The following is a 26828-nucleotide window of genomic DNA, read 5'->3' on the forward strand; positions in this document are numbered from 1 at the left end:
TCCCTCTGCGCATGCGCGTCGGAAACTTTCCCGCCCCGCCCCGCCCCATATGGGCGTGGTCTGCTCTGCCGCAGGAGGTTGTGGGCGGAGTCAAAGAGCTACTTCCGGGATTTCCTCCCTCTCCGAGGAACAACCTTCTTTTTATGATTGGCAGTAGTTTCCAGCCAATAGTGATTGGAGAGGAGACTGACGACCCGACACATTTAGGAACTTCTCTTCCGAGTTGACCAATTGCAAGCTCTGGAGGGGGCTGAAGTGACGGGCGTCTGTTTTGACTAATGAGAACTTGGCTGTGAGTAAGCCAGAACCAATCAGCAGCGAGAAGGCCGGATCCTGAGGCGGGGTTGGAGGTTCGGCAGTTGAACCGCTCGCGAGGAGGGGAGTCCCGGTAGAAGGTGAGAGACGGCTAGGGCTGCTGGTTCGCGGGTCGGGGGAAGCGATCCTGGGGGCGAGGGGGTGCTCTGGGGGGAGAATGGGCTGAGCAGGCATCTGACCTAGTAGTGTGAGAATCGGGAGGGGTTGCCTTTAACACGGGTAGGCGCTTTCGTGAGAGGTTGTGAGACAGAGGGTAGTATGTGAGTCGGGGGGTGTTTTTTGTTTCGCATGAGGCTCTTGAAAGGGGAAAGTGTGTAAAGTAGGATACAGCAGATGGTGAAACGTAGAAATGCCCTTGTAGGACAGACTTGCAATTTAATGGGAGGTTTTAAGACAGAGGGTTATTACAGCGCGATGTGGAGTGGTGGAGGTCCCTGCCATCAGTTAACAAGCTTTGATTTGGGTGGAGGGCAGGTGAAGAACAATATTGTGGGAAGGAATGAGTGAAGACTCCAGCGATGAGAGTGTGTTTTGACGACTTATGAAGGCTTGTGATACACGTAATGTTTACCGAGGGCTGTGTGACAGGCACCTACCAAATGTTGCACGTGAATTAACTCAGGCTTCTTAATAACGCCACGGGTGGTTAAGAGTGTGGGCTCTGGCATTGGGTTGCTTGAGTTTGAACGTTGGCCTTGCCACTGGATGAGTTGTTTAACCCTCTGTGCCTCAGCTTCATCACCAGTAGAATGACCTTCTCTCTTCTCTGGCTATATCATTCACCTGGTGGCCTTACCCAGTCTCTTGGTTTCATATGCTGCTGCTGCTAAGTCGCTTCAGTCGTGTCCGACTCTGTGCGACCCCATAGACGACAGCCCACCAGGCTCCCCTGTCCCTGAGATTCTCCAGGCAAGAACACTGGAGTGGGTTGCCATTTCCTTCTCCAATGCATGAAGGTGAAAAGTGAAAGTGAAGTTGCTCAGTCTGTCCGACTCTTCCCGACCCTATGGACTGTAGCCTACCAGGCTCCTCCGTCCATGGGATTTTCCAGGCAAGAGTACTGGAGTGGGGTGCCATTGCCTTCTCTGCTTGGTTTCATATACTCTTTATGCAATGATGTTTCTAAGTGTGTCTATCTCCATTTGGAGTCTCTACCCTGAACTCAAGGCTCATATGTGCAGTGGCTGGCTCTTCTCTACTTGGAAGTCCAGCTGACACACAGACTTCAAAAACATGTCCCAAACTAAACTTGAAGTTTTCTCCTTCAGCCTCCAAACCTAGTTGATGACAGTTCCACCCTTCCAGGTATTCAGGACAGAAACCTTGGAGTCGGCCTTCACTCCTTCCTGTTCTCTCACCCACGTACTGTCCGTCAGTCAGCAAATCTCATGGATCAACCTTCAGAACACATGGGACTTCCCTGGTGGTTCAATGTTAAGACTCTGCGCTTCCAATGTAGTGGGTGCCGGTTTGATCCCCGGTTGGGAAACTAAAATCCCACATGTCGCGTGGCATAGCTTAAAAAAAGAGAAAAACACCACATCCAGAATCCAGTCACATCTCACCACCTCCTTTGCTACATTCTGGCCTAAGCCATCACCTGTTCTTACCTGGTCTGTTGCAGTGGCCTTCTCACTGACTTCCCTGACTCTACCCTTGACCCCATGGTCAAGTTAGTTCAAAAGTCAGATCATGTTGCTCCGCTGTTCATAACCCTCCCATGGCTCCCATCTCATGCAGTAAAAGTCTTTGCCAAGCCTGGGAGGCCCCACCTGATCCAGCTCCCCCTCCTCCATGCTCTCAAATCCCACCAATCCCGCTTGTTCATCCTGCTTCAGTTGCCCCAACCTGTTTGCTGTCGGTCAAACATAGCAATAAAATCTCCGCTTGGGAAATGTACTTGCTGTCCTCTCTGTCTGCACTGAATTCCCCCAGGCTCTCACTGACAACCCAAACCTAAATAGCTCCTGTCACCCTCTGGCTTTATTTTTTTTCATAACACTCACCACTACTTGACGTAGATCCGTGTTTGTTTATATCCACTGGGCTGCTTCGATGTCCCTCATTAGAGTGGGCTCCAGGTGGATCTAGAACTCAGCAGCTGGAAACATGCATAATACTTAAAGGTGTTACTTGTACTGTTTCACCATTACATTTCTTGAGAGGTCTCCCTGTGATACAGGACAGGATCGTTAATCTTTGGGAGGGTATTGGGTTGTGTGTTGGGGTCTAGATGGGGTCATAAACTGGGCAGAATGTGGTGGCCAGGAGCAGAAGATCTCAGCTCTAGTTTGTGCTGGGGAAGCTTGTAGGAAATGCAGATTCCTGGGCCCACCTCCAGAGATTCTGCCTCTAGCTTTGGGACCAGGCCCAGAATGCTGCCTTGTCACCAACTCCTGTGTTGAAACTGAAGGTCTGCAGCCCTTACTTTGAGAAACAGGTCAGTTCAGAGCTCTGGGTGGAACTCTTCATCATTCAACTCCCGTTTTGTAGTTTGCCTGGTGCTGGCCAGTGTTGGGAACCCTGAAGTGATTGAGGCAGTCCTTACCCAGCTTGGGAGTCAGGGAGGGCTTCCTGTAGGAGGGGACACTGGAGCTGAGACCTGGAAGATGACAGAGGAGTGAGCTGAGAGGAGAAGACCTTGCCTGTATCTCCAGTGCCTTGAACCCTGTCTCCTGGTATCGAGCATGAATTCACAAGCAGCTGCTGATCTGTGCCAGGCTCGGGGAGCTGAAGATACAAGAATGGTCAAAATGGCTATGCCTTCATGGGCATATGGTTTACCAACTTATCAGCTAGTTGTACAGATGGTAACAGCTGACCAAATGCCAGGCACTATTTGAAGCATCTTATATATACTGACTAATTCAGTTCCCACAATAATCCTATGTGAGGCGGGAGTTCTTATTATCTCTGCTTTACTAATGGGGAGAGGTTGGGAGAGGCTAAATGCCTTGCCTGGGGTCACACTGCGGGTTAGGATCTGAACGCTGGGGTCCCCAACTTATATTGTGTACTGGGCTTAAGGTGTGAGGCCCCATTTGGATTTGTTCTGGGAGGGAAAGGAGCAGAGGGTTAGGGGAGGAACTGGAAGGTAGTGAGGGAAGGCTGCTGAGGAATGAGTAGAGGGTGAATGTGCCGGTCCCTCATTGCAGGATTCCAGGCAAGTCTCAGTTTCATATTCTGTAAAATGGGGGATGGTTACAGTACCTACCAGAGAGTGGAACTAACGGTGAATCATTGGTTAAGTGGGCATGGTGCTTATCTAAGGCAAAATGCATTTGAGGGATGGTAGGGGAGGGAGAGTCTGATACCCCAAAGGGTGGTGATGGGCTTCAGTGTGGAGGTCTGGATGGTGGGGTGTCTTAAAGGGTTTTGGGGTCTATACATTCCAAGGGGATAGTGTGGAAGGCTTTGGTCTGTATTTTGGAGTGCAGGGATAAGGGAGAGGGGGATCTGTTCAGCCCTAATTCACCCATGTGATGGTGGGGGGCAGGGGCCGTGAGCTTGGAATGGGGCTAGGAGGAGTTACTTAGGCCAGGCCGTGTGTTTGTGTGTGTGTGTGCGCGCGCGCGTGCACATGTGCATGCGTGTGTGCACTAGGTCATGACTGGCTGAGCTCTGGGTGTGGCAGATAGTGGGGAAACAATCATCAGGGGTGGGGACTGCCAGGGGCAGGGATTTACCCATGTCTGGTGTGGGAGGTGGTGATGTGGATTTGTTTTGGGGGAGCCCAGCGTAGAGGATTGTCAGCTCTGGTCAGTCCTGGGGTGACAGCTGTGAAATCTGAAATATCCAGGGAACACAGTTTGGGAAGAGGAGCTGGGATGGTAATGCAACATTGAAAATGCACAGGTGGGTCACTTTAGTGAAAGATGGGAGGGCTGGGAGTTGGAAAATGAGTGCGTGTGTGTGTGTGTGCGCGCGCGCGCGTGCACTCATGCACTAAAACCATGGTGTCATGAGGCCAGAGAAACGGGGTTAGGTGTGTGGCCCAGAGTGGGGCGCTGGAGAGCCCACACTTAGTGCACGAAGTGGAGGTTCTGACGTCACGGGTTGACGGGGGTGGGGTGGGGGGCGGTGCCTCAAAGGCAAGGCATCCCCGCTGGGTTGGGGAGGGGGAACGTGTCAGGAAGCTGAGGCGGAGAGAAGCTAGGAGAGACTTGGTACTGGAACAAAACCAGCAACCAGGATGGGCCAGTGGTCGGCTGTCACAGAGCACGGATGGGGGATGCAGGTAGAAGGACAGTGGGGGTGGGGTCAGGCGTGAAGGAGGGAGAAGGGGCTCAGGGTCTGGAGGATCGCAGGGTCCGGCGTGGTGATCAAGGGAAGATAAATGGAAAATGTGGGGGGCAGGAGAGAGAGGGAGTTTGCATAGAATTTTGAGAGGGAACGGAATCCAGATGAAATACGAGGGTTATGGAATACAGGCTGAAAAATGGGATGTGTGTGGAGTAGAACGTTGGGCCGATATGCGGACAGAATCCAGACGGAACAGCGTAGGGGGGACAAAATTCAAGTAGAATGTAGGGGGAGCCTCAGTAGAACATGGGGGACTGGGAGAGGGGGGTAGTGGCCAGAATATAGGGAATGAGTGTTGGGGAGCTGGGGTCAGGAGGGGGAGAGTCGAACTGGCTGGGGAGTGTGGAGGTTATTCTGTCTAGAAGAGGGAATGGAGGAAGGGGAGCGAGTACAGTTTGTGCAGGTGAGGGAGGCAGGTGTGAGGAGAGGATTGAATTCGGCAAAATATTCAGGGGCTTAATATCTGGGGACTGAGGTCGGCGGGTGTGTCATCAGGACAATTGGATGAGAAAGTCCCTGTTATCAACTGAAGGGTGAAGGGCTATGAATGGGGGGCTTTTGTGCGGGAGTGGGTAAGGAGGAGGGCGGGGCCGGGTTAGCAGCCGGAATGGGGTGGGGCAGGCCCTCTTCTTCCTCTGTCTCCCAGATCAGGTACCACTAGTAGGTTGGTGAATTAGGGGCGGTTAGGCTGTGTGGTTCATCAGGTGTTCCGCCGCTGTCTTTGACTCCTTGGTAACCCGGTCGGCGCGGCCGCTGATTGGCTTGCGGCGTGGGCGGGGCAGAGTGGGTGGGCGGGGTTTAGAACACCCGGTGGGGCGGGGCCAGCGCTGCCTGGCACCCGTATTGAGGGCCAGGGAATGAGGAATATGTTGAAATGTGTAGCTGTTTGTTTGCCAGTAGGTCAGGAATTATTAACCCCCATTTCTAAAACTCCAGAGAATGAAAGTACAGTTGTGAGAGTGTGAATTTTCCGAGGGAAAGTGATCTCCAGATTTCATCAGCGCCTCCAAAACACCAGAGACGCCTTCCCCAAATAAGGTTAAGAGCCTGGACCTACGGTCAGAGAAGCCTCTCAGGATGTCTGGGGCTCAGGCAATTGTCCTTGGGCCTTTAAGAAAGGGGATCTGTGGATGGGCTTCAGGAGTGGTATTCTGGGAGGCCCTGAAATTACTTGGCAAAGGTTTTGGATCTATTCATTTATCTGGGGATTCTTCAGAGATCTCATTAGATTTGCAAAGGCTCTCGGACTCTAAAATGATTAAAAATCACTGACCTAAGAGATTCAGGGCTCTTTTTTTTAAAAATAGTGGCACTTAATTTTATTTATTTAGTTTTTGGCTGCGCTGTGCATGGCTTGCAGGATCTTAGTTCCCCAACCAGGGATTGAACCCAGGCCCTCTGCAGTGAAAGCAAGGAGTCCTAACCACTGGACAAGCAGCGAATTCCCAGGGCTCGTCTTTTTCTCAAAATATTAAATTTTCTAATATCAGACTTCAGGAAGGACTAAACTGGGGAAAGTATGAGGACTAAATAGAAGGGAGTTAAGCACAGGAGGGGTCCCTGCGAGCTGGGTGGGGGGGCAGCTGTTGATAGCCCTGTCTTTGGAGCACCTGTGGGACTCTGGACAGAGCTCTTTTTCTCGTGGAGCCACAGTTTCCCCATCGGTACACTGGGGAGAGAATGGGCTTGCCTTGTCTTTCTAGTCCCTTTCAAGCTCAGAAACAACAGCAAAGTAGTAATAACAAGAATAATGATGGTCAGGTGTGGGGATGAAAGAGATGAAGAGGATTAAGAGGTACAAACCTCCAGTTATAAAGCAAGCCACATCATATAGTCAATAATATTGAAGTAACTTTGTACAGGCACAGATGTTTCCTCGACTTACCATGGTGATCATTCCACCATGTGTGCAGATGTCAAGTCACCATGTCGTGGACCTGAAACTGACATAATGCCCATCAATTGCATTTCAGTAAAAAAAAAAAGTGATGATGCCGATACGTATTGAATGCTTGGTGTGTGTCACACGTGGCTCAATTTTGCTGAGGATTTTTACATGACTAATTCATTTAATCTTTACTCCAATCCAAGGAGATGAATGCTGTTATCCTCCTATGGGCTTACAAAGGCCTGCAGGAACATCATCTGGCCCGTTACATCTCTGATCTCCTCGCTTTCCCCTCTCCCTCCCTCATGCTGACCTCCTTGCTGTTTTCAGAACAAACTAGGAACATCCCACCTTGGAACCTTTGCCTGGCTGTTCCCTCTGCTGCTGCCGCTGCTGCTAAGTCACTTCAGTCGTGTCCAACTCTATGCGACCCCATCCCTAGGATTCTCCAGGCAAGAACACTGGCTGTTCCCTCTACATGGAGCCTATTCCCCAGATATTCACCTGTGTCCTCTCTTCCCTCCAGGCCTCTGCTCAGTGGGGAAGGGGTGGCCCTTCCTTGGCCCCCTTAGCTAAAAAAGAGCAACCCCACCCCCTAGCATCCTCTTTCTCCTCTTCTTGACATTTTTACGCCTCTAACTATTGCCACCCTCTTGAGGGTAGGGATAGAATCTGGTTTCTCATCATATCCCCAGCACCCAGGATAGCATGTGCTTTATTTTTTTATTTTTAAACTGGAGTACCATTGCTTTACAATGTTGTGTTAGTTTCTGCTGTACAATGTGAATCAGCTATAAATGTACATATATCCCCTCATCTTGAGCCTCCCTCGCACCCACCCTCCACCCCACCCCTCTAGGTCATCACAGAGCACCAAGCTGAGCTCCCTTGCTATATCTATTTTACGAGTTAGAGTGTATATATATCAGTGCTACTCTCCCAATTCTTCCCACTCTCTCCTTCCCCCTGCCTGTGTCTTTAAGACCATTTCCTACATCTGCATCTGTATTGCTGCCCTGCAGGTAGGTTCCATTCCATATCAAATGGTTCCAAATCCTTACCATTTTTCTAGATGCCATATATATGTGTTAATATACGATATTTGTTTTTCTCTTTCTGACTTAATTCACTCTGTATGGCAGGGCACGTGCTTTAAAGGTAAGGAATCTGGCTCCAGGAGAGGTTAAGTTTCTCACCCGTGTACACGCCCAGAGCTGAACCTGGTTATGAACCCAGGCAGCCCGGGGCTGGCATTCTGAATGACTCCCTAGAACTCAGGGTGAGGATGGAGGCCTGACCCCCTCCTCCAGCTTCTCTAGCACTAACAGTGAGTAGTAGTCCTGTTGGCTAAGAGAAAGTACTTATACTTGCAATGGACTAATGAAGAAGATCAATGATTAACTCAGTGTAAATGCTTCAGGTGTCCCATGGAGAATCTGTTAGCCTTGCACTGGCTCTCCTCTTGACTTGGGCCACTCTCCTTAGAGGTAGCCACATGGTTTGTTCCCTGACCTCCTTCAATTCTCTGCCCAAATGTCACCTCCACAGAAGACCTGCCCTTGACCCCCTATTTAAAATCTCTGCCAGCCTGATCTCAATGCTCCATCTCTCTTTCCAGCTTGACTTTTCTTCACAAATGTTTGGATAAATGAATAAGTAAAAAATATATAATGCATATAAGGATTAATAAATTAATAATAGTGTTAATCGTGATTCTCTTATTGGAAATCATATATTCTATTAATCAGCATATATTAGGCATAATAATGTGCAGAACACAGTTCCCAGGGCCTTTATGTGTATTGTTCAATTTAATCCTCATGACAGCTCTATGAGGTAGGTGCTGTTTCTGTACCCATTTTCCAGATGAGGAAACTGGAGCACAGAGAGGCAGAGTCTCTTCCTAAGGTGGTGCATGGTGGGACCAGGATTCTGGCCTTCCAGCTCCTGAGCCTGGGCTCTCAGCCCCTCTGGGTCTCTGTCTCATCTGCCTCTCCAGGGTCACTGGCCATGGACCAGCCAGCTGGCCTGCAGGTGGACTATGTCTTCCGGGGCGTGGAGCATGCCGTGCGGGTGATGGTGTCTGGGCAGGTGCTGGAGCTGGAGGTAGAGGACCGGATGACGGCCGACCAGTGGCGGGGCGAGTTCGATGCCAACTGTGAGTGTGCCTGCCTGGGTGGGCTTGCCTGTCCTTCCCCAGAGTCAGTGTCTCCCAGAAGATGAGGCCGGTCTGGATCCTGCCCACTTGCCCCTTCTAGCTGACCAGAGCTCTCTAAGGTGGGGAGGGTGTAGGACTCATCCCTCAGGCCAGAGGCACTGGTGTTGGGGAAAGGTGGAAAGCTTGGGTGCATTGCCCTTGGGCTGGGCAAGTGGTCAGAGCTCAGGAAGGACTTTTCTCTCTACCTAGTCATCGAAGATTTGACTCACAAGACAGGGAACTTCAAACAGTTCAGCATCTTCTGTAACATGCTGGAGTCGGCCCTCACCCAGGTAGGGGCCAGGGTTGGGGGAGGTTTTTGTCCTCTGGGTCCCCGGGAGGGTAGATGCCCGTCTGATGTATGCAAGACCTTCTACTTCTCTTTCATTGAGGAAATAGGGCTGTCTTTTCTTCTTTCCCAAATGTACATGGCATATTCTCATTGTAATTGTGATGACAGTGATTCTCATGGAGATAATTCAAGTCACAGAGAAATGTAGAGAAGAAAGTAAAAATCACTGCATTCCTCATCCACTCCTGGTAATATTTTGTTAGTATTTTGATGAAAATCACTCCAGCCATCTCTCCATTTCTTTATTCACTTGTGAACGTGTGTGGTGTGTATATTTGCAGATCTCTAATTTTACAGAGTTGATAAATTTCCCAAGGTATTCTGTAACCTTTAAAAAAGATCCAACAGTATTTCATAAAAAATTTAGTCATATCAGTGGATGTAGCTAATCATTTCATCTACTGGGAATCTGTTGTGTGCCAGGCACTGGGAGTACAATACTGAACAAAAGAGACAACAAAATCTGCCCTCACGAACCTGACATTCTAGTGCTCCCACTAGACAGACAGTTGGAAAAAAATATATGTCAAGTAGGTGAAAGTATTAATAGGAAAAAAAGAAGCAGGTTGCAAGGTAGATACTATTCAGACATCGTTTGAAAACTGTGAACTGCATTATTTCTCTGATTATGGATAAAATTACACCCATAAAATTGTGATGATACTAATGTGTGTGACTTAGAAAGTGAGAGTCTTAATTCCCTTTCTATCCTCCACCTTAGACTGTTAACATTTTGGTGTCTGTAGGCAGTATAGCATAGTGGCCAAGATTATGGATGCTAAAAGTCAGACTCATCGCTACCACTTACTGTTTGGGTGCCCGGGGCCAATTACTTTCCCTCCATGTCTTAGTTTTCCCATCTGTAATGTGGGGATGATAGTCCCCTTTTCAGAGTGTTATGCAGGCTAAATGCGTTATATGTAAAAAGCTTAGAATAGTGCCTGACTCACAATAAGCACTAAACAGGTGTGGTCTGTTTTTATTATTATTGTAACTTTTGAGTTTGTCATCCTTGTTAGTGGTTGCTTAGCATTCAAGTGTACCCATGCACATGATTTATTTAACCCAGAGATTCTCAAACTTTTTGGTCTCAGGACTGTTTTATCTGCTTAAAAATTACCGAGGATACCAAAGAGCTTTTGTTTATGCCTGTTTCATCTAGCAGTATTTGGTTGCCATGTCATAAATTAAAACTGAGAAAAATATAAAGATATTTATGAACTCATTTAAAGATAACAGTAACAAACCTGTTATTGACCTAAGTAATATTTTTATAAATAGCAGTCTCAAAACCAAAATTATTTAGAAAGAAATGTAGTTTTTTAAAAAACATTACTGCAAATCTCTTTAATGTCTAGCTTATAGATAACTGCTAGGTCCTCATGTGCTTCTTCAGTCTGCTATGATGTACATGCAAAAAAAAAAAAATCCTTCTCAGGGGGATATGTAGCCGGCAAAGGGAGTCCTTTAATAGTTTTTTCAGATAATTCTGCTCACATATTAAAATCGGATACATGGTAGTTTCTGAAAGGTTTCTTGCAATGTGGAATCTGAGACCATATCAATGAATTTTTCCTATTCTGTCATATTAAAATCTATTGCCATATCTTGTACTTTGCAAGTATCTTTTTACCTATTTTGTAACATCATGGGTTTGTAATATCACTTGTAACATCACGAGTTGGTCATTTGGGAAATATTGCTTCATGGAATTGTGCAGATCTTTCAGAGGCTGACACATTTCATTATACAGGATCAGGAAGTCACATTTGTTAATATCCTCACTGATCTGGCCAGGAAAAATCTTTCAACATTGAGAAGCTGTCAAGCCCGCAGTGGCAGGCGCAAGTTTTCTAAAATTTGAATTTTCACTTTAAAGGTTGAATTTTATCGTTGCCAACAAATACTGTTAGCTGTTTTTCTTCAAGTGACGGGCTCACTTTGCTCATTTTTGAGAAAATGCTTGCCAAACATCAAAGACTAAATAACCATAGTTTTGTCTGTCAGTACCTTTTCAAGTAAAAATAGTGTTCCATGAAAAAGTGGCTAATGTAGCTCCAAATTCAGCCCCACAAGTGCTTTTCTTAGAAAGTGTCATACTTGGATATGCAGCCAAATGTGGACTTTCTGTTTTGTCACACGGAGTAGTTAAACATCTGTGTACTCAAGGGTCAAGATTCAAGAAAGTTAGTAAGTTTTGCAGGTTCGCTGGGGACATTCCTAGGTTTCATTTTCTGTTTTTGTTTATCTTTCTTTGTGTGTTTCTCCCTGCCTCCCTTCCCTCTGTGGAGACTGTATGGCAGCAGTGGAATAAACAGCAGTTGCTGGTATATTCGACGCCCCTGGCTTGAATTCTGCTAACGGGCACCAGCAGTTTTACCCACCATGACTTTTGTACCATCAGTGCACACGTCAGCACAGCAAGAAAAGGCAGATGACATCTTAGTATTATTCCGCAAGTTGTTTTGACTGCATGTACTCCCCTAAAAGGGTCTTGGGGACCCCCAGGGGTATGCAGACAACACTTGGAAGTCACACCACTAAGCTGTCTCCTATGGCTGAGAGTTGTGGTTCTTTCCAGTTTGTCCCTCTGATGATGTCCTGCGCCACAGGGCCATCTTGACCCACAGCCTACCACAGCTGGGTAGGCAAGCTCAGCTAGCCCAGCGAATGATCAGGGCATGGCCTGGGTGTGTGGGTTGTGTGCTCTGGGTGTGGCCATGTTGAGTCTTTTGGCAACTCCTCCATTCTCTCCAACAGAGCAGTGAGTCGGTCACCCTTGACCTGCTGACCTACACAGATCTGGAGTCCCTGCGGAACCGAAAGATGGGGGGCCGCCCAGGCCCCTTGGCCTCGAGGTCTGCCCAGCTCAACTCCAAGCGCTACCTGATCCTCATCTACTCTGTGGAGTTTGACAGGTGGGTGCAAGGGTACCCACCAGGCTGGTAGCTGGTGGTCAGATGGAAGAGGATGTGGCTAGGACTTAGGAACTACTGGTACCCAAGGCAAGGTGGAGATATTGCTTAAGCCTTGCCTTTGGAATCTTCAGTGTTGAGGTTTATGTCATTTAGTATTGTGTTTAGCTGCAAGTATCAGGATAACCATTGCCAGGGCCTTGAACAATAGTTTATCACATAACAAGATGTCTAGGTAGGTGGCTGCTACTCAACAGCTTCATTAGGGACTCAGGCTCCTTCTCTTTTTGTTTTTCTTTTGTCATCTTTGACATATTGGCTTTTTGACCTCATCCTTATCTCTTCATGGTCACAAAATAGCTGCCGGACCTCCAGACATTGCATCTGTATCAAAGCAGAAGGAAATGGAACAGAACTGTGGTTGCTAATTGTACCTACTGTTTTCATCAGGGAAACAAAAATGTTCCCAGAAGACTCTCAACCAATTTCATGTAGTAGTGTTTGGCCAGAAATGGTCACCTGTTCTTTCCCAGGTGGATTCTTGGCCTCTGAGATGCCATGATTCTAATCCTTCTCAGGATTCACTACCCGCTGCCCCTCCCGTACCAGGGCAAGCCGGACCCTGTGGTCCTGCAGGGCATCATTCGCTCACTAAAGGAGGAGCTGAGCCGCCTTCGAGGGCTGGATGGCCAGGACACTCGGGACGGCCGGGAAACTGAGATCTGGCACCTGCGGGAGCAGTGAGTCTTGGGGGTGGGGTGGGCAGTGGGGGCTGGGGGAGGGGACACATCCCATCATGCACCGCAGGACCCAGTGCTTAGCAGTGTTGGAAAGCTGGCCCTCCCTCACTTCCCAAATATTTATTCTGAGCCCCTCCTTTGTGGCCGCCGTGGGTTAATGGTGCTGGGGACACAGTAATGACTGAGACAGTCCTGGTTCTTTCCTCCTGGGGCTCCTAGTCCAGTGGGGGAGACAATGTCTGCAGGCAGAGAAGATTCACCATGGATGAGGGAGTGCAGAGGGAGACCTGACCCTGCCTGGCGAGGGTGGGGTGTTCCAGGCAAAGGGCAAGGCAGGTGCAAAGGCAGGGTGTGAGGCAGGGCTCTATTCAGTTAAATCCACCTACACCGAGTGCCTCTTTTGTGCTGACCTTTCCCTGTCCATGATGTAGTGCCAGCCCAGGGGGCAGAGACTTTGATCACATACCCACCTAAGTATATTGCAAATAGAGATGGGGTGAGACAGGAAAGGGAGCCTCTGCTTTGGGAGGCTGTAACAGGAACCTGGTAGGTTCTTGGGGTGCGGAAGAGTGTTCTAGGCAGAGGGAACAGCATGTGCAAAGGCCTTGTGCTAGGTGGGAATGTTTTGAAAACAAGGGAACTGAAAGAGTGAAGTGAGGAAAGCAAAGGCTCCTAGCATACTTACTGAGTGCCTGCTGTATGCTTGGGACTTCGTCTCCATCTGGTGGGGGTCCTACACATTCAGTTCAGTCGCTCAGTCGTGTCTGACTCTTTGCGACCCCATGAATTGCAGCATGCCAGGCTTCCCTGTCCATCACCAACTCCCGGAGTTCACTCAAACTCAGGTCCATCGAGTCCGGGATGCCATCTAGCCATCTCATCCTCTGTCGTCCCCTTCTCCTTCTGCCCCCAATCCCTCCCAGCATCAGAGTCTTTTCCAGTGAGTCAACTCTTCACATGAGGTGGCCAAAGTATTGGAGTTTCAGCTTCAGCATCATTCCTTCTGAAGAACACCCAGGACTGATCTCCTTTAGAATAGACTGGCTGGATCTCCTTGCAGTCCAAGGGACTCTCAAGAGTCTTCTCCAACACCACAGTTCAAAAGCATCAATTCTTTGGCACTCAGCTTTCTTCACAGTCCAACTCTCACACCCATACATGACCACTGGAAAAACCAGAGCCTTGACTAGATGGACCTTTGTTGGCAAAGTAATGTCTCTGCTTTTCAATATGCTATCTAAGTTGGTCATAACTTTTCTTCCAAGGAGTAAGCGTCTTTTAATTTCATGGCTGCAGTCACCATCTGCAGTGATTTTGGAGCCCCCCCCCCAAAATAAAGTCTGACACTGTTTCCACTGTTTCCCCATCTATTTGCCATGAAGTGATGGGACCAGATGCCATGATCTTAGTTTTCTGAATGTTGAGCTTTAAGCCAACTTTTTCCCTCTCCTCTTTTAGTTCCTCTTCACTTTCTGCCATAAGGTTGGTGTCATCTGCATATCTGGGAGAAGGCAATGGCACCCGACTCCAGCACTCTTGCCTGGAAAATCCCATGGACAGAGGAGCCTGGTGGGCCGCAGTCCATGGGGTCGCTGAGTTGGACACAACTGAGCGACTTCACTTTCACTTTTCACTTTCATGCATTGGGGAGAAGGAAAAGGCAACCCACTCCAGTGTTCTTGCCTGGAGAATCCCAGGGACAGGGGAGCCTGGTGGGCTGCCGTCTATGGGGTCGCACAGAGTCGGACACGACTGAAGCAACTTAGCAGCAGCAGCATCTGCATATCTGAGGTTATTGATATTTCTCCTGGCAATCTTGATTCCAGCTTGTGCTTCTTCCAGCCCAGCGTTTCTCATGATGTACTCTGCATATAAGTTAAATAAGCAGAGTGACAATATATAGCCTTGATGTACTCCTTTTCCTATTGGGTACACATTGGGGAGGGCTAATACTATTTGTAGTATTAATAATAATACCAATATCTAATGTTTATTGCAGAGAAGGCAATGGCACCCCACTCCAGTACTCTTGCCTGGAAGATCCCATGGGCGGAGGAGCCTGGTGGGCTGCAGTCCATGGGGTCGCTAAGAGTCAGACATGACTGAAGCGACTTAGCAGCAGCAGCAGCAATCTTTATTGAGCATTTAACTGTGTGCCAAGGACTCTGTTCAGTGCTGTATGATTTAATTCATTTAATCCTCCCAGAGTAGGCACTACTGTCATTTTATATAGGAAAACTGAGGCCCAGAGAGGTTAGATTATGTGTCCCGTACACAGTAAAGTAATATGGCCAGGCTCAACCTTGAATCCAAGCAATCAGCTCAAGCGCCTTTTCCTTCCTCGGCCACTGCGCTCACGGCAGGACAGCGCTCAGGAAGGACCAGACCTCTCCGCTTTCAGCTGCGGGAGCTCCTTGGGCTGGAGAACCCTGTGATTCTTCCTGGTGTGTGTGCATGTGTTTCCCAGGATGGCCACAAGATGGCGCCTTCTGCCCTGAGAGCCATAGCTAGGCAATTCTTACCTTCCTCTTCCCAACTTGAAGTTTGGGAGTTTGGAAAGAGGCCAAGATTCATTAATTCACTCATCCAACATTTAATGAGTTCCTACGGTGTGCCACGTACACTTCCCGGCCCTATTTGATGTTTATTGAGCCATCACTCAGTGCTGGACACAGTCTAAGCACTGTTTATAGATTCCTACAACCTCATCAGTAGGTGTTATTATTATAATCCAACTTCACAGAGATATGAAGTGAAACTGCCCCAGGTCACACAGCTTGTAAGAACTGGAATAGAGTTGGGTACAGTCAGCCTGGCCACAAAACCCGGATCCCAACACCGGGTTTGACTGGAGAGCTGGAGGAAGGATACAGATAGAAAACAGATAATCAGGCTGATCAGTGATTGGTGTTGGGAAGGAAGTGTACAGAGAGCCGGGGGGCAGAGACTAGAGAGGCCTGACCTCACCCCTGGCTGGGGTGGGGGGCCAGGCAGTCTTCACTGGGGACTTGATGTTTGGAGGATGAGTGGAGCCATTCCTGCCAGGAGGAGGAGAGACGGTTTAGGAGGAGGGAACTGCATTTGCAAAGAGCATCGTGGGAGAGGGAGGTGGGAGGAGAGGAGGGGAGGGGAGAAGTCAGCTGGAAGGGACCAAATGAAGAAGCTCCTTGGAGAGTGTAGGGGAGGCACAGATTTTTAAAAAACGTTTAGGAAAAATTCCACGCATGCACAGAAGTAGTAGTATAACACAGGTACTTGTGCCCCAGCTTCAGGGGTTATCTAACACATTTTGCCCATCTTATTTGATCTACACCCTTTCCTGTCCTCTGAGAAGCAAATCCCAGATGTTGGATCTCCTCTGTAAACATTTCAATATGTATCTTTTAACATATAAGGTTAGTTTTGATAAAAGCAAACAAATATAAGCGCTGTTATGACATCCAGCAAAACTAGCAAAAATACCTTAATGTCATCTGATACCCTGGGTGTACAAATGTCTTTTTGTAATTTGCTTGTGTGAATAAGTATTCAAATATGGCCCCACATTACAATTTGTTGATGTGCTGCTTAAGTCTCTTAATTTATTACAGCCCCCTTTACCTTCTTTTTTCATGCTGCTGCTTTGTGGAAGAAGCCAGGTTATTTATACAGTTTCCCACATTCTGGATTTTCTTTTCTTTTCTTTTCTTTTTTTGCCACATGGCTTGTGGGATCTTAGTTCCTCAACCAGGGATCCAACCCATTCCCCTCTGCAGTGGAAGGAAGGGCAAAGTCTTAACCACTGGACCACCAGGGATCTTGTTGATTTTATCACTGTGATTCATGTTCAGTTCAGTCGTGTCCGACTCTTTGCGACCCCATGAATTGCAGCAAGCCAGGCTTCCCTGTCCATCACCAACTCCCGGAGTTCACTCAAACTCAGGTCCATCGAGTCCGGGATGCCATCTAGCCATCTCATCCTTTGTCGTCCCCTTCTCCTTCTGCCCCCAAATCCCTCCCAGCATCAGAATCTTTTTCCAGTGAGTCAACTCTTCACATGAGGTGGCCAAAGTATTGGGGTTTCAGCTTTAGCATCAGTCCTTCCAATGAACACCCAGGACTGATCTCCTTTAGAATGGACTGGTTGGATCTCCTTGCAGTCCAAGGGACTCTCAAGAGTCTTCTCCAACACCACCGTTCAAAAGCATAAATTCTTCCGCGCTCAGCTTTCTTCACAGTCCACTTCTCACATCCATACATGACTACTGGAAAAACCATAGCCTTGACTAGACCCCTGTATTTCCCGTGAAGTGGTTGTTAAACCGACAGGCTAATCAGATTCAGGTTTCTGGGACACCTTCCTCCGTGGTGCTGTGTATCTGTCTAGTGGCAGGTGACGCTGGGACTGGTGGGTGTGGATGCTGAGAGCTGGATCCCTGTCTTAAAAGGTCGGGTCAACCCAGCATCTCTTGGTGGTTTTTATTTGCATTTCTCTAACGCAAGCGGTGCGTGCCCACCCGGGTGGAGAAGGGCAGAGTATGGGACCGTGCCCCTCACCCGGCCCCGGCATTCACCTTCTACCTCCTCCTCCCAGGGTGTCGCGCTTGGTGTCTGAGAAGCGCGAGCTGGAGGCCCAGCTGGGCAGGTTGCGCGAGGAGGCGCTGGCCGGGCGGGCGGCGCGCCAGGAGGTCGAGTCGCTGCGCGGGCTCGTGCGCGGCCTGGAGCTGGAGCTGCGGCAGGAGCGCAGCCTCGGGCACCGGGGGTCCGGCCGTCGAAGCCAGGATTGCCGCCGCCTGGCCAAGGAGGTGAGGGGGCGGGGCGGCCGGCGGGGCCCGGACTTTGGCTTCAGTCTGGACCTCCACGCCCCTCTTCTCTCCGTGCAGCTCGAAGAGGTGAAGGCGTCGGAGCGGAGCCTGCGTGCGCGGCTGAAGGCGTTGAACACCGAGCTGGCCCTGTACAAGAGGGGGTGAGGGGCGCGCCCGGGGCGGGGCTTCGGCGCTGCGGACCCGCCTGCGGGTGGGCTCCAGGGCGAGATGGGCGGGGCGGAGCCCAGGTGACTGGGCGGAGCCTGGGCGGCGGGGCGGGACCCAGATAGGTTGGAGAGGACTGGTCGGGCCTGAGGGCGGGGATGGAGGGATGGCAGGGACCTAATGGGCTGCCAGCGGCTTAGGGAAGGAGTCAGTAGTTGAAAACGATGGGCGGGGTCTGTAGAGAGATGGGCCGGCCTGAGGCGGCGTTCGGAAGGCCAGACCTGGAGCTAGGGGGCGGAGCCTGAGGGCTAGTTGAGCTAGTTGAGCGAGGGGGCGTGGCTAAGCGGATTGGAATCCGGGTAATGTTTGCTGGCATGTATTGGGGTGCGTGTTGAAAAATTGGGAATGATTTCCATGGAGCTTGGGAGACCTCTGGGAGAAGAGCCTACTGAGAGGATGTGTTAGAATGTAGGGAACTGACAGATGGTTTTTTTTTAAGGAGGTGGTTGGGGGGTTCTGAGTGGGTGAAGCTTGGGAAAAGAGGTCTGTGAGGGGCGTGTGTAAGAATGCAAATGTTAGGAGTCGACGGCGGGGCGGGGTGGGGTGGGGGTTGGGACTGAAGGTTCGGAGATGGTGTAGTCCGGGAAGAGTGTTGTTACCGGTGGGAAACTTACAGTGGGTTGGGTCTGTGCTCCCAGGAGACGGACCCCGCCGGTGGTGCCGCCCTCGGTGCGGGAAGATCGGGCTTCCACGTCCCGGGAGCGCTCCACGTCGCGTGGCCGTGGCGCCGCCCGCTCCTCATCCCGGGAGAGCGGCCGCGGGGGCCGGGGTCGAGGCCGCCCTGCCCGCCCCTCGCCCTCGCCCACAGGTCCGTGACGGCCTTGCCCTGCCCGTGGGAGGAGGTGTGTGGGACTAGCACTGTGGGGGCGTGATCCGGTAACCCCAACCTCCTCTTCTCTCCACACCCCACCCCCACCCGGTCCTAGGTGGTCGCGTGCCCCGTTTCGACCCGACAGCCTTTGTGAAAGCCAAGGAGAAGAAGCAGAGAGAGATCAAGATGAAGTTAGAGCATGTTTCCTCCTCACTTGCCCCTTTCCCTGCCGCTCTGAAGCGTGCCCGCATCCAGCCCTTTCTCCCATCTCCATCACCTGTCGCCTGCTCCTGCTTCCCCGACCTCCATCTCCTCTCCTGATTGCCAGCCACCCCTCTCCCCCTTGCTTGTCTCTCACACCCCCTCGTGGTCTGTGTCTCCGCATGGTTTTCTCCTATTTAGCTGTGACCCGCATGGGCGCAGCTATGCCTTTCCCGGGACTGGGCGCACAGGTGGACGTCTCATTTCTCGTTCCCCAGGCAGCAGCAGCGGAACCGATTGGGCAGCGGAGGAAGCGGGGACGGCCCATCCGTCTCCTGGTCTCGCCAGACTCGGCCGCCGGCAGCGGTGACCGGTCGAGGAGACGCGGCTAACCGGTCCCGAAACCGCAGCTCCTCGGGTAACTGAGCTGGCGGGCGGGCTGGGCGGGACTGTGGCCGGTGAGGGAGGCTCACACTCTCCGTCTCCCCCTAGTGGACAGTTTCCGCAGCCGCTACTCGTCCGCCAGCTCCTGCAGCGAGTTAGAGGATTTCTCTGAGTCCCTCCCTAGAGGGTAAAACTTGGGCTGGGGGAAAAGACCGCCTCCAAACGGATGTCTGGGGAGATTCGAAACACTCTTTTGAGGGGAGATTGGGTGATGGAGGCTGGAGCCTTGAAACCGAGGAAGAGTGCGAGATGGGAGGTGCCCCAGACTTTTCCCATTGGTCCTGATCACTCCCTCCTCTCAGCGTTCGCCGCCGCCGGGGGAAGCCGCCCAGCCCCACCACGTGGAGTGGGTTCAATACGGTGAGTGCCTTCCCTGGGGTCGGGTTGTAAAGGGCGATTCGGAATTCCGCTGGAGGCAGTGTTTTGAGACCTTTGGGTTGGAGGGGAGAATGACGGTGCGGTGGAGGGTGGCTGTTGTTTAGTCCCTCAGTCATGTCAGACTCTTTGCGACCCCATGGATTGTAGCCCGCCAGGCTCTTCTCTCCATGGGATTTCCCAGGCAAGAATACTGGAGTGGGTTGCCATTTGCTTCTGCAGGGGGATCTTCCCGACTCAGGGATCGAACTCTCACCTCCTGCATTAGCCAGCGGGTTCTTTACCGCTGAGTCACACGGGAAGCCCACCGGGAGGGCAGGGGATGCCCATTAACAGCAAGGCTCTGGCCTCAAATTGCCAGGTCTTAAAACCTGCCTCTGCTTGCTATAACCTGTGTGATTCAGGGAGTTACTTAGCTTCTGTAGCTATCAATAGTTTCTTTATCAGCTAAGTGGGAATAGTAATAGTATTCACCTCAGAAGATTCTGGTGAAGATACAAGGAGCTTGTTTTGCATAAGTGCTCAGCAGGTGTCACCCCTTATTTTTATGAGGTCCTTTGGTTCTGGTGGGATTTGGGGGGTGCGGGAATAGAGGGTGCCTGACCCCCTTTCCCGCCATCCCCAGCAGCAGAAGTCCACCCCCCTTGAACGCGGTCGCCATCAGAGACGCCTGGCCAGTTCGGGGGGCTGGGTTCCCATCAAAGGTGAGCCTGGGACTCTACACCTCCCCCTCTCCTGCCCCAGAGCCCACTGGGATGGTACCGAGGACAGGATTTTGGGCCCCTTACAGACCCCACACCTACGCCTGCTCTCACAGAGTACAGCTCAGACCACCAGGCGGCTGACATGGCCGAAATAGATGCCCGCCTGAAGGCCTTGCAGGAATACATGAACCGACTGGACACGGGGTCGTGACCTCGGATGCTGACTGGCGCTCCTCCAACCCCACGCACCGCTGGATTCGGCGTGGGGGCGGGGCCGGTGTGTCCTGGCCCCGCCCAGGTCCCGCCCCTCCTGGTGCGCTTGGGGGTCTCAGGCGTGTGAGGCCCCATCCCACCCTCTCCCGCAGGCATGGCATGCTGGGAGGGAGGGTAAGTGAGTTTTGTAAATAAACATATTTGCCTTTGGGATCCCTCAGTTTATGACTGAAGGGTTGGGGTGGAGTGGGGAGAAATGAAGATCTGGTGGCTGGGATGGCAGGGTGTGTAACTGGGACCTGTGTGTATTTCTGGCTATGACTTGGGAGGCAGATGGGGGTACAGGCTCAGGAAAGACTCCCGCACTTTCTAAAGCAATGAAGAGGGGGGACCCGAGGGTTGGGAGTGAGCAGCTCATCCCCACAGCGATCCAAGCAGAGATGCTGCACTGAATGTCTTCGGTGGTGAGGTAGAGAGGGGGTGTCTTGTAGCATGGCTCACTGTCTAGGAGGTGAGGACCCCTGAGCTGCTGGTGGTGACGTCTCAGTGGACTTGGTGCTAATTCCCGGCGCTCTGACCTGAGACCTCCGGGTTCTGAGCTGTGATGTTGCTTCCGAGCTGGGATCTCTGGGGTCTCGGTTCAGGGTCGGGACCTCTGGGTTCTGAGCACCAGCAAGGTCAGAGTGCTGGGAGGTGTTGGGGTGGGGCAGGGGTGTGTGGCTGAGGTCTGTGGGAGGGAGAGAGAAGAGGCATATGTCAGGACACAGGAATACAGTTTGAGCTTCTCCTTTATTGGGGCAGGGGGAGGCGGGGGGTTTCTGCTGGGATGGGTGGGATGTGAGAAGACGGACAGGCCCTCACACGCTGCGGTAGTGTGGCCACCGCTGGATGATATCATAGAGCTGGTCCCCTGGAGAGAGCGTCTGCTGCACATCGCGGTGTCCTTTGACCTCATAGTTAGGAGTCAGGTATCCCCGAGCCGCGCCGCAAGCCAGCAGATTCTGAGCTGCCCTGAGAGCACGGGCCGGGGGCGCCCGATCTGGGGGAGGAGAGGCAGGAGTTAGGCTGGGGCTTCCTCCAAGGGCCGAGGGATTGTGGGTAGGGCTGTGCTTTTGCACTCCGAGCTGGCCCATTTAGGCCCAGAACCCGGCCTGCCACTGCTCTCTGTGCCTCAGTTTTCTCATCTGTGAAAGGGGACAGTGACAGCACCTGCCCACAGGGCTGGGGGACACTAAGATGAGTGACTATGTATAGAGCAAGCCCTCCACAAGTGTCAGCCATCAAGATGATCATTTATTCACCCTCCTCTGCCCCCAGACCTTCCCATCCGATCCACAGCTGTAGCTGCCACTTATCAAGCACTTCTGGGGCTTCCCTGGCGGCTCAAATGGTGAAGAATCTGCCCGCAATGCAGGAGACCCGGGTTCAATCCCTGGGTCGGGAAGATTCCCCTGGAGGAGGACATGGCAATCCACTCCAAGCACTTCTCAGGTTAACCCTATCCCTCCAGTTCATGGACTGACTGAAGAACTTTTATAAAGATGAACTCGTCCGAAACTGTGTGGTTGGAAATGGACTTTATCCAAAAGAGGAAACTCGGCTCAGAGAAACAGAATCGCGCCTCAGGTCACAGAGGTTGTAGGTGGCAGAGCCTCCCAGCCAGGACGCACCATGAAGTACCATCCCCCAGAGCCCATGTCAGCCACCTCGCTGACGGCTGGACACTTACCCATATAGTTGCCCATGAAGGAGATGCCGATGGCTATGGGGTTCCACGTGGGCCCAGAGTGGGCACCTATGGTGTTCCAGCCCCGGCCCTCATACACGAGCCCATCTTCTCCGATCAGGAAACTGTGGGTGGGAAAGTGATGGAGGGCTTCCTGGGAGAGGACTCCTTCTCCCTCCTCTGCTCACCCCACCCCTGTCCCTACCACTCACAATTTCCCCAACAACCCTCCTCATCCCCGAATCTTCCACAATAAAAACAACGACCCTGGCCCTTGCTATTTGTCAAGCACAGCTCTAGATGCACCTTTTTGCATCCCTAACCCCATGAGCTGCCACTGCCCCCATCCCATAGCTACTCAGAGAGGTGGCAACACCTGCCCGAGGTCACACAGCTGGTCAGGGAGCCAGGATTTCCACCCAGGTCTCCGTGACTCCCGTCCACATGGTCTGATTCCTAGCTCTCTCCCGCCTCCCTGGAGGATTGGTTGAGCTCTTCATTCATTGACTCCTCACGTGGAATTCTCTGACACTGCCGTCATCCCCACTTTATGCTGAGGAAGCTGACTTAGAGTATTTACCCAAGGTCCTGTCCTGAGACTAGTGAGTTCTCAGGACTCTACTGAGAAGCTCCTCAGCCTGCTTCCTGCTTCCTCTTCCCTGCTGGGATGCACTTGATTGACAGGATCAGGGACTCGAGGGTTGGCACCGCAACCAGACACAAACCCTGGAGCCCCAGCACCTGTCTCCTTGAGGCTTCCAATCCTAGAAGCAGATCCTTCAGGCTCAATCATTCAGCATGCCTTGATTGAGCGAGTTTGATTGGGCACGTTGGAATTAAGCCCAGGTAGCTGGGCTTCCCAGGTGGCTCTGGGGTAAAGGACCCGCCTGCCAATGCAGGAGATAATAAGAGATGCAGGTTCGATCCTTGGGTTGGGTAGATTCCCTGGAGGAGGGCGTGACAACCCACTCCAGTATTCTTGCCTGGAGAATCCCATGGACAGAGGAGCCTGGCTACAGTCAAGGGGTCGCAGAGTCGGACATGACTGAGCATCTGAGCACATGGGTATTAACCAGAAGATGGGCTTTCTGGAGACCCGAGATTGGCCCCCTCAGCCCTCTGGCTCACGAGGTAGTCAAGAATGCACAGAATGTGGGGACTCCTAATATTGGGTCCTGACATCACCCCTTGGAATACTAGATTCTCAGAATAAGGATGGAAGAGACTAGAAGTACCACAGTGACCACCAGGACTGGGCTGGGCATGGCCCTGCCACAGCCCCTGCCCCCGGCACAAGCAACAGGTACTCTCTGTATCTGTGTTAAATGGACGCATCTCATTTAAACTTCAAACACCACCACCAGGGTGGGTGGTCAGGAGCCCCATTTTACAGCTGAAAAAACTGAGGCTCCGAAGAAGATGTGACAAGGAAGGGAGATTCAAAACATTGGGATCAGACTCTGCAGCCTAAAATTGGAGAAACAAACTTCAGTCAGGTTTCCTCTAAAGTGATTTAGACCAGAGGCCCCGGAAGCCAAACTCTCTGGACGTCATTCCTTTAGGGAAACACGCAGAATCAGAGCGCCTGACTCCTGGAAACGAAATTTTGAAGTTGGGGCCTTTGGATTGTAATACCTGGAGCCGGAAGAGCTGGAGATACTCTCGGAGGCTTCTCGATTTCTCCGAGGGAGGTCCTTAGATTTCCTGGCCTCACCCCAGCCCTATTGAAGCATCTCTCAGGATGGAGCCTGGGAGTCTGCATTTCCAGTAAGGTGATTCTGGTGCTTACGGAGGCCCAAAAACCGACGTGGGACCCCAGCCTAGTCCCCTGGAGAGGGAGCTTGCGGGCATGGGCCCCAGAGGCAGATCTAACCAATCCCTGCCCCCTGTTTCTGCCCTCAGCCCCAACCATCTGTTCACACCACAGCCAGAGGGAGTTTCTCGGACCCCAAGCCGGCTGGCATCCCTCCCACGGCTGCTGTCTGAGAGTAGAACCGAGGTCCTCCCTGTAGCCCACGAGACCCTGTGCCATCTGCCCCCTGCCGACCTCTTCCTCCTCATTTGCTATCACTTTCTGGCTAGCTCCAGCCACCCTGACCTCTGTCCCCCAGCCCTGACCCCTCCCCTCAGCCTCCTGGCCTTTACCTTTGAGGTACCCCCAGCTCACTACCCTGTGACCTATGGCTCCCTCGTCAATCCCTCTGTTCCCTTTCTCCATCGCTTCCATCACCGTCTAAATTGATCTTGTGGACTTCCCTTGTTCCTCACCTGTTGCTGCCTGCTGCCCTTTAAATCCCTTTGGGCTAGATTCTGTGTCCATGGCTGTGCCCATCCTAGCCCCTGGCACACATCCTGGCACACAGGAACAGTCCATGGATCTAGGGGCTCCCGCTGCACGCCAGGCAGTGTTCTAAGGAGTACTGGCCGGCTCAGCAATGCAGTGGCCCACGACCCTGTTGACTTTGCAGAGGACGGAGATGACCCTGAAGCTGAGAGGGGAATGCCTGCCCCAGGGCTCAACCAGCGGTAAATGGAGCTGGGACTGGAAGCCCAACCCCGGCTTCACCAGGCACTAGACTTTACCAAGCGAACCCAGTGCACAGGACTTGTTCCTGTGTACCTGCAAAATCTGCCCCTTCCTCTGGGGTCAGAGCTGCAGCCCCTTCCCCTCCCCCTTGCGCGTCTGCACTGCCTGCACGCGCCCAGCCCTAAGCGGCGACCCTCGGGGAGAAACATAGAGGCTGCGTCGGGCATCCGGCAGGCGGCTCCAGAGTCGGCCCCCGGCGGTCTCCCGTCGCCCCCGCGCGCTCCTCTCCCCTGCATCCCCGGCTCCAGCCTCGGCCCCCCTGCGCACTCACTTGTAGCCCACGTCGCACCAGCCCAGCGTCCGCACGTGGTAGTGCTGCACGTTTTGGGCCTGCCTGAGGCACGAGGCCGGAGTGTTGCAGACGCTGCCCGCCGTGTGCGACACCACCACGTAGCGCACGGGCTGTCTTAGCCTCCGGCTGCACTTGGACGCCAGGGCCCTCCACTCTCTGCGGGACACGATGGGGCCGCAGTCTTGAGCCGCCCCGAGGCCCAAGAGGGCGAGGAGAGCCCAGGCGAGCAGCGCGCAGCGGCGAGACATGGCAGGCAGGACGGGGGGAGATGCCTAGGGCGCGCCGCCGGCCCTGGGCCTTTATCTGCGGGGACTCGGTGGGGGCAGTGGGGTGGAGGGAGCCATGCGGGGAAGGTCTTGCCTCACGCCTGGGAGGGACTCCTCTTCCTACTCTGGCGGGGGCCCAACAGGATGTGGTATGGTCAGGTCTGGGCAGGGTAGGGAGAGGGGAGCCTGTTCATCCAGCTGGGAGTCGGGGGTGGGGAGAGGCACACAGGCCCCTGGGCGAAACCGTGGTTTCTGGAAGACCCAGTGTCTGGATCTCTTCCCTGCTTTGTCTCTGCCCTCGGTAGGGCATTGGACAACTCAGCAGGAGCTTAAAACCGGGAGGAGAGAAAACTGGGAGGCCCTGAGGCCTCTTCTCCCTTCTTCCTGCAAGGAACTGAAGAAACACAGGCGCCCATTTTTGAAAACGCTTCTCCTGGGCCTAAGCCCGATGCCATTTAACCCTTGCAGCAAACGGAAGAGATGCACCATGGAAAGCCCATTTCACAGTTGAGTAAACTGAGGCCAGAAGCTGGCGGATCACCTTGCTGACACATAGGAGATAGGAGAGCCTGGTGGTCCAGAACCCTCATTCAGAGCCAGGCTGCCTGTGTTTGAATCTGGTGACATTCCAGTGTATGAACGTGCACAAGTGACTCTAACCTTTCTGTGACTCAGTTTTTCCCACCTGCAAAATGGGCCTGATCCTATAAAGTATCTAATTCATGGGATGGTCACTTAGAAAATGTCTGACTCAGAGTGCCACATAAGCTTCACCAGGATTCGACCTCAGATCTTCCCTTGGTGGTAAGCTCCACAGCAGGGATCCTGAGGTCCAGAGAGGAACAGCCGTTACCTAGCACCACTCAGCTGCTTGGGATCGCAGGTGAGGCAGAAGACTCCCCCGGGGCTTCTGCCCTGCGGAGGTTGCCTCTCCCAGTACCTCCTAGAGGCACTTGCTGAGTTCAGGGAAGACTGCCTGCTTTGCTTTTTCTTCTACTTTGGTATATATATATATATATATATATTTTTTTTTAATTATTTACTTTTTTTGTTTTTACAAGATAACATATGCTACGCTTTGCTGTATAGCAGGTGCTAACATAACATTGTAGATCAACCATGCTGTAATGAAAAAATTTTAAAGGACTTCCCTGGTGGTCCTGTGGTTGAGAAGTCACCTGCCAATACAGGAGACACAGGTTTGATGCCTGGTGCAGGTGGATTCCGCATACTGAGCGGCAGCTAAGCCCTCTTCCCACAACTTCTGAGCCCACACTCTAGAGCCCATGGGCCGCAACTACTGAAGCCCGCGTGCCTAAAGCCCGGGCTCTGCAACAAGAGAAGCCACCGCAATGAGAAGCCTGCGCAGCGAAACGAGAGAGTAGCCTTTGCTGGAGAAAGTCTGCTCGCAACAAAAAGACCCTGTGCAACCAAAAGTAAATAAATGGGAAAAAATTAAAAATAATGTATGCAAGCTGTAACAAGTTGAAT

The 26828-nt window shown here is 52.0% G+C and overlaps 2 protein-coding genes across 19 annotated transcripts; one reads left to right on the forward strand and one right to left on the reverse strand.

The window, feature by feature from the left end:
• The first annotated feature begins 220 nt into the window (after positions 1-220).
• Positions 221-22480, forward strand: CCDC61 (coiled-coil domain containing 61). Of its 18 annotated transcripts, none has more exons than XR_011248438.1 (15): positions 221-395; positions 8505-8663; positions 8913-8995; positions 11815-11972; positions 12548-12709; positions 17283-17493; positions 17572-17654; positions 18357-18526; positions 18645-18720; positions 19009-19148; positions 19223-19301; positions 19477-19534; positions 20175-20253; positions 20340-20640; positions 21784-22480. XR_011248438.1 is itself a non-coding variant. In XM_069549236.1 (15 exons), exons 3-15 carry the CDS (start codon positions 8516-8518, stop codon positions 20462-20464), a joined length of 1545 nt encoding a protein of 514 aa, XP_069405337.1. In that variant the 5' UTR covers positions 2209-2755; positions 6836-6957; positions 8505-8515; the 3' UTR covers positions 20465-20679. The 18 variants fall into 18 exon arrangements, 12 of the variants coding, with proteins under 12 accessions (XP_069405334.1, XP_069405336.1, XP_069405335.1 ...); XR_011248439.1 differs by having other exon boundaries at positions 20367-20640; XR_011248440.1 differs by having other exon boundaries at positions 20178-20253; positions 20367-20640.
• PGLYRP1 (peptidoglycan recognition protein 1) lies at positions 21237-25440 on the reverse strand. The gene is made up of 3 exons (XM_069549246.1): positions 25051-25440; positions 22196-22317; positions 21237-21505 (listed from the first exon to the last, which is right to left on the reverse strand). The coding sequence occupies exons 1-3, from the start codon at positions 25317-25319 to the stop codon at positions 21324-21326; spliced, it is 573 nt and encodes a 190-aa protein (XP_069405347.1). The 5' UTR covers positions 25320-25440; the 3' UTR covers positions 21237-21323.
• Positions 25441-26828: the final 1388 nt, after the last annotated feature.

This window comes from Ovis canadensis, chromosome 14 (assembly GCF_042477335.2).
Source record: "Ovis canadensis isolate MfBH-ARS-UI-01 breed Bighorn chromosome 14, ARS-UI_OviCan_v2, whole genome shotgun sequence".
NCBI classification, from domain to species: domain Eukaryota; kingdom Metazoa; phylum Chordata; class Mammalia; order Artiodactyla; family Bovidae; genus Ovis; species Ovis canadensis.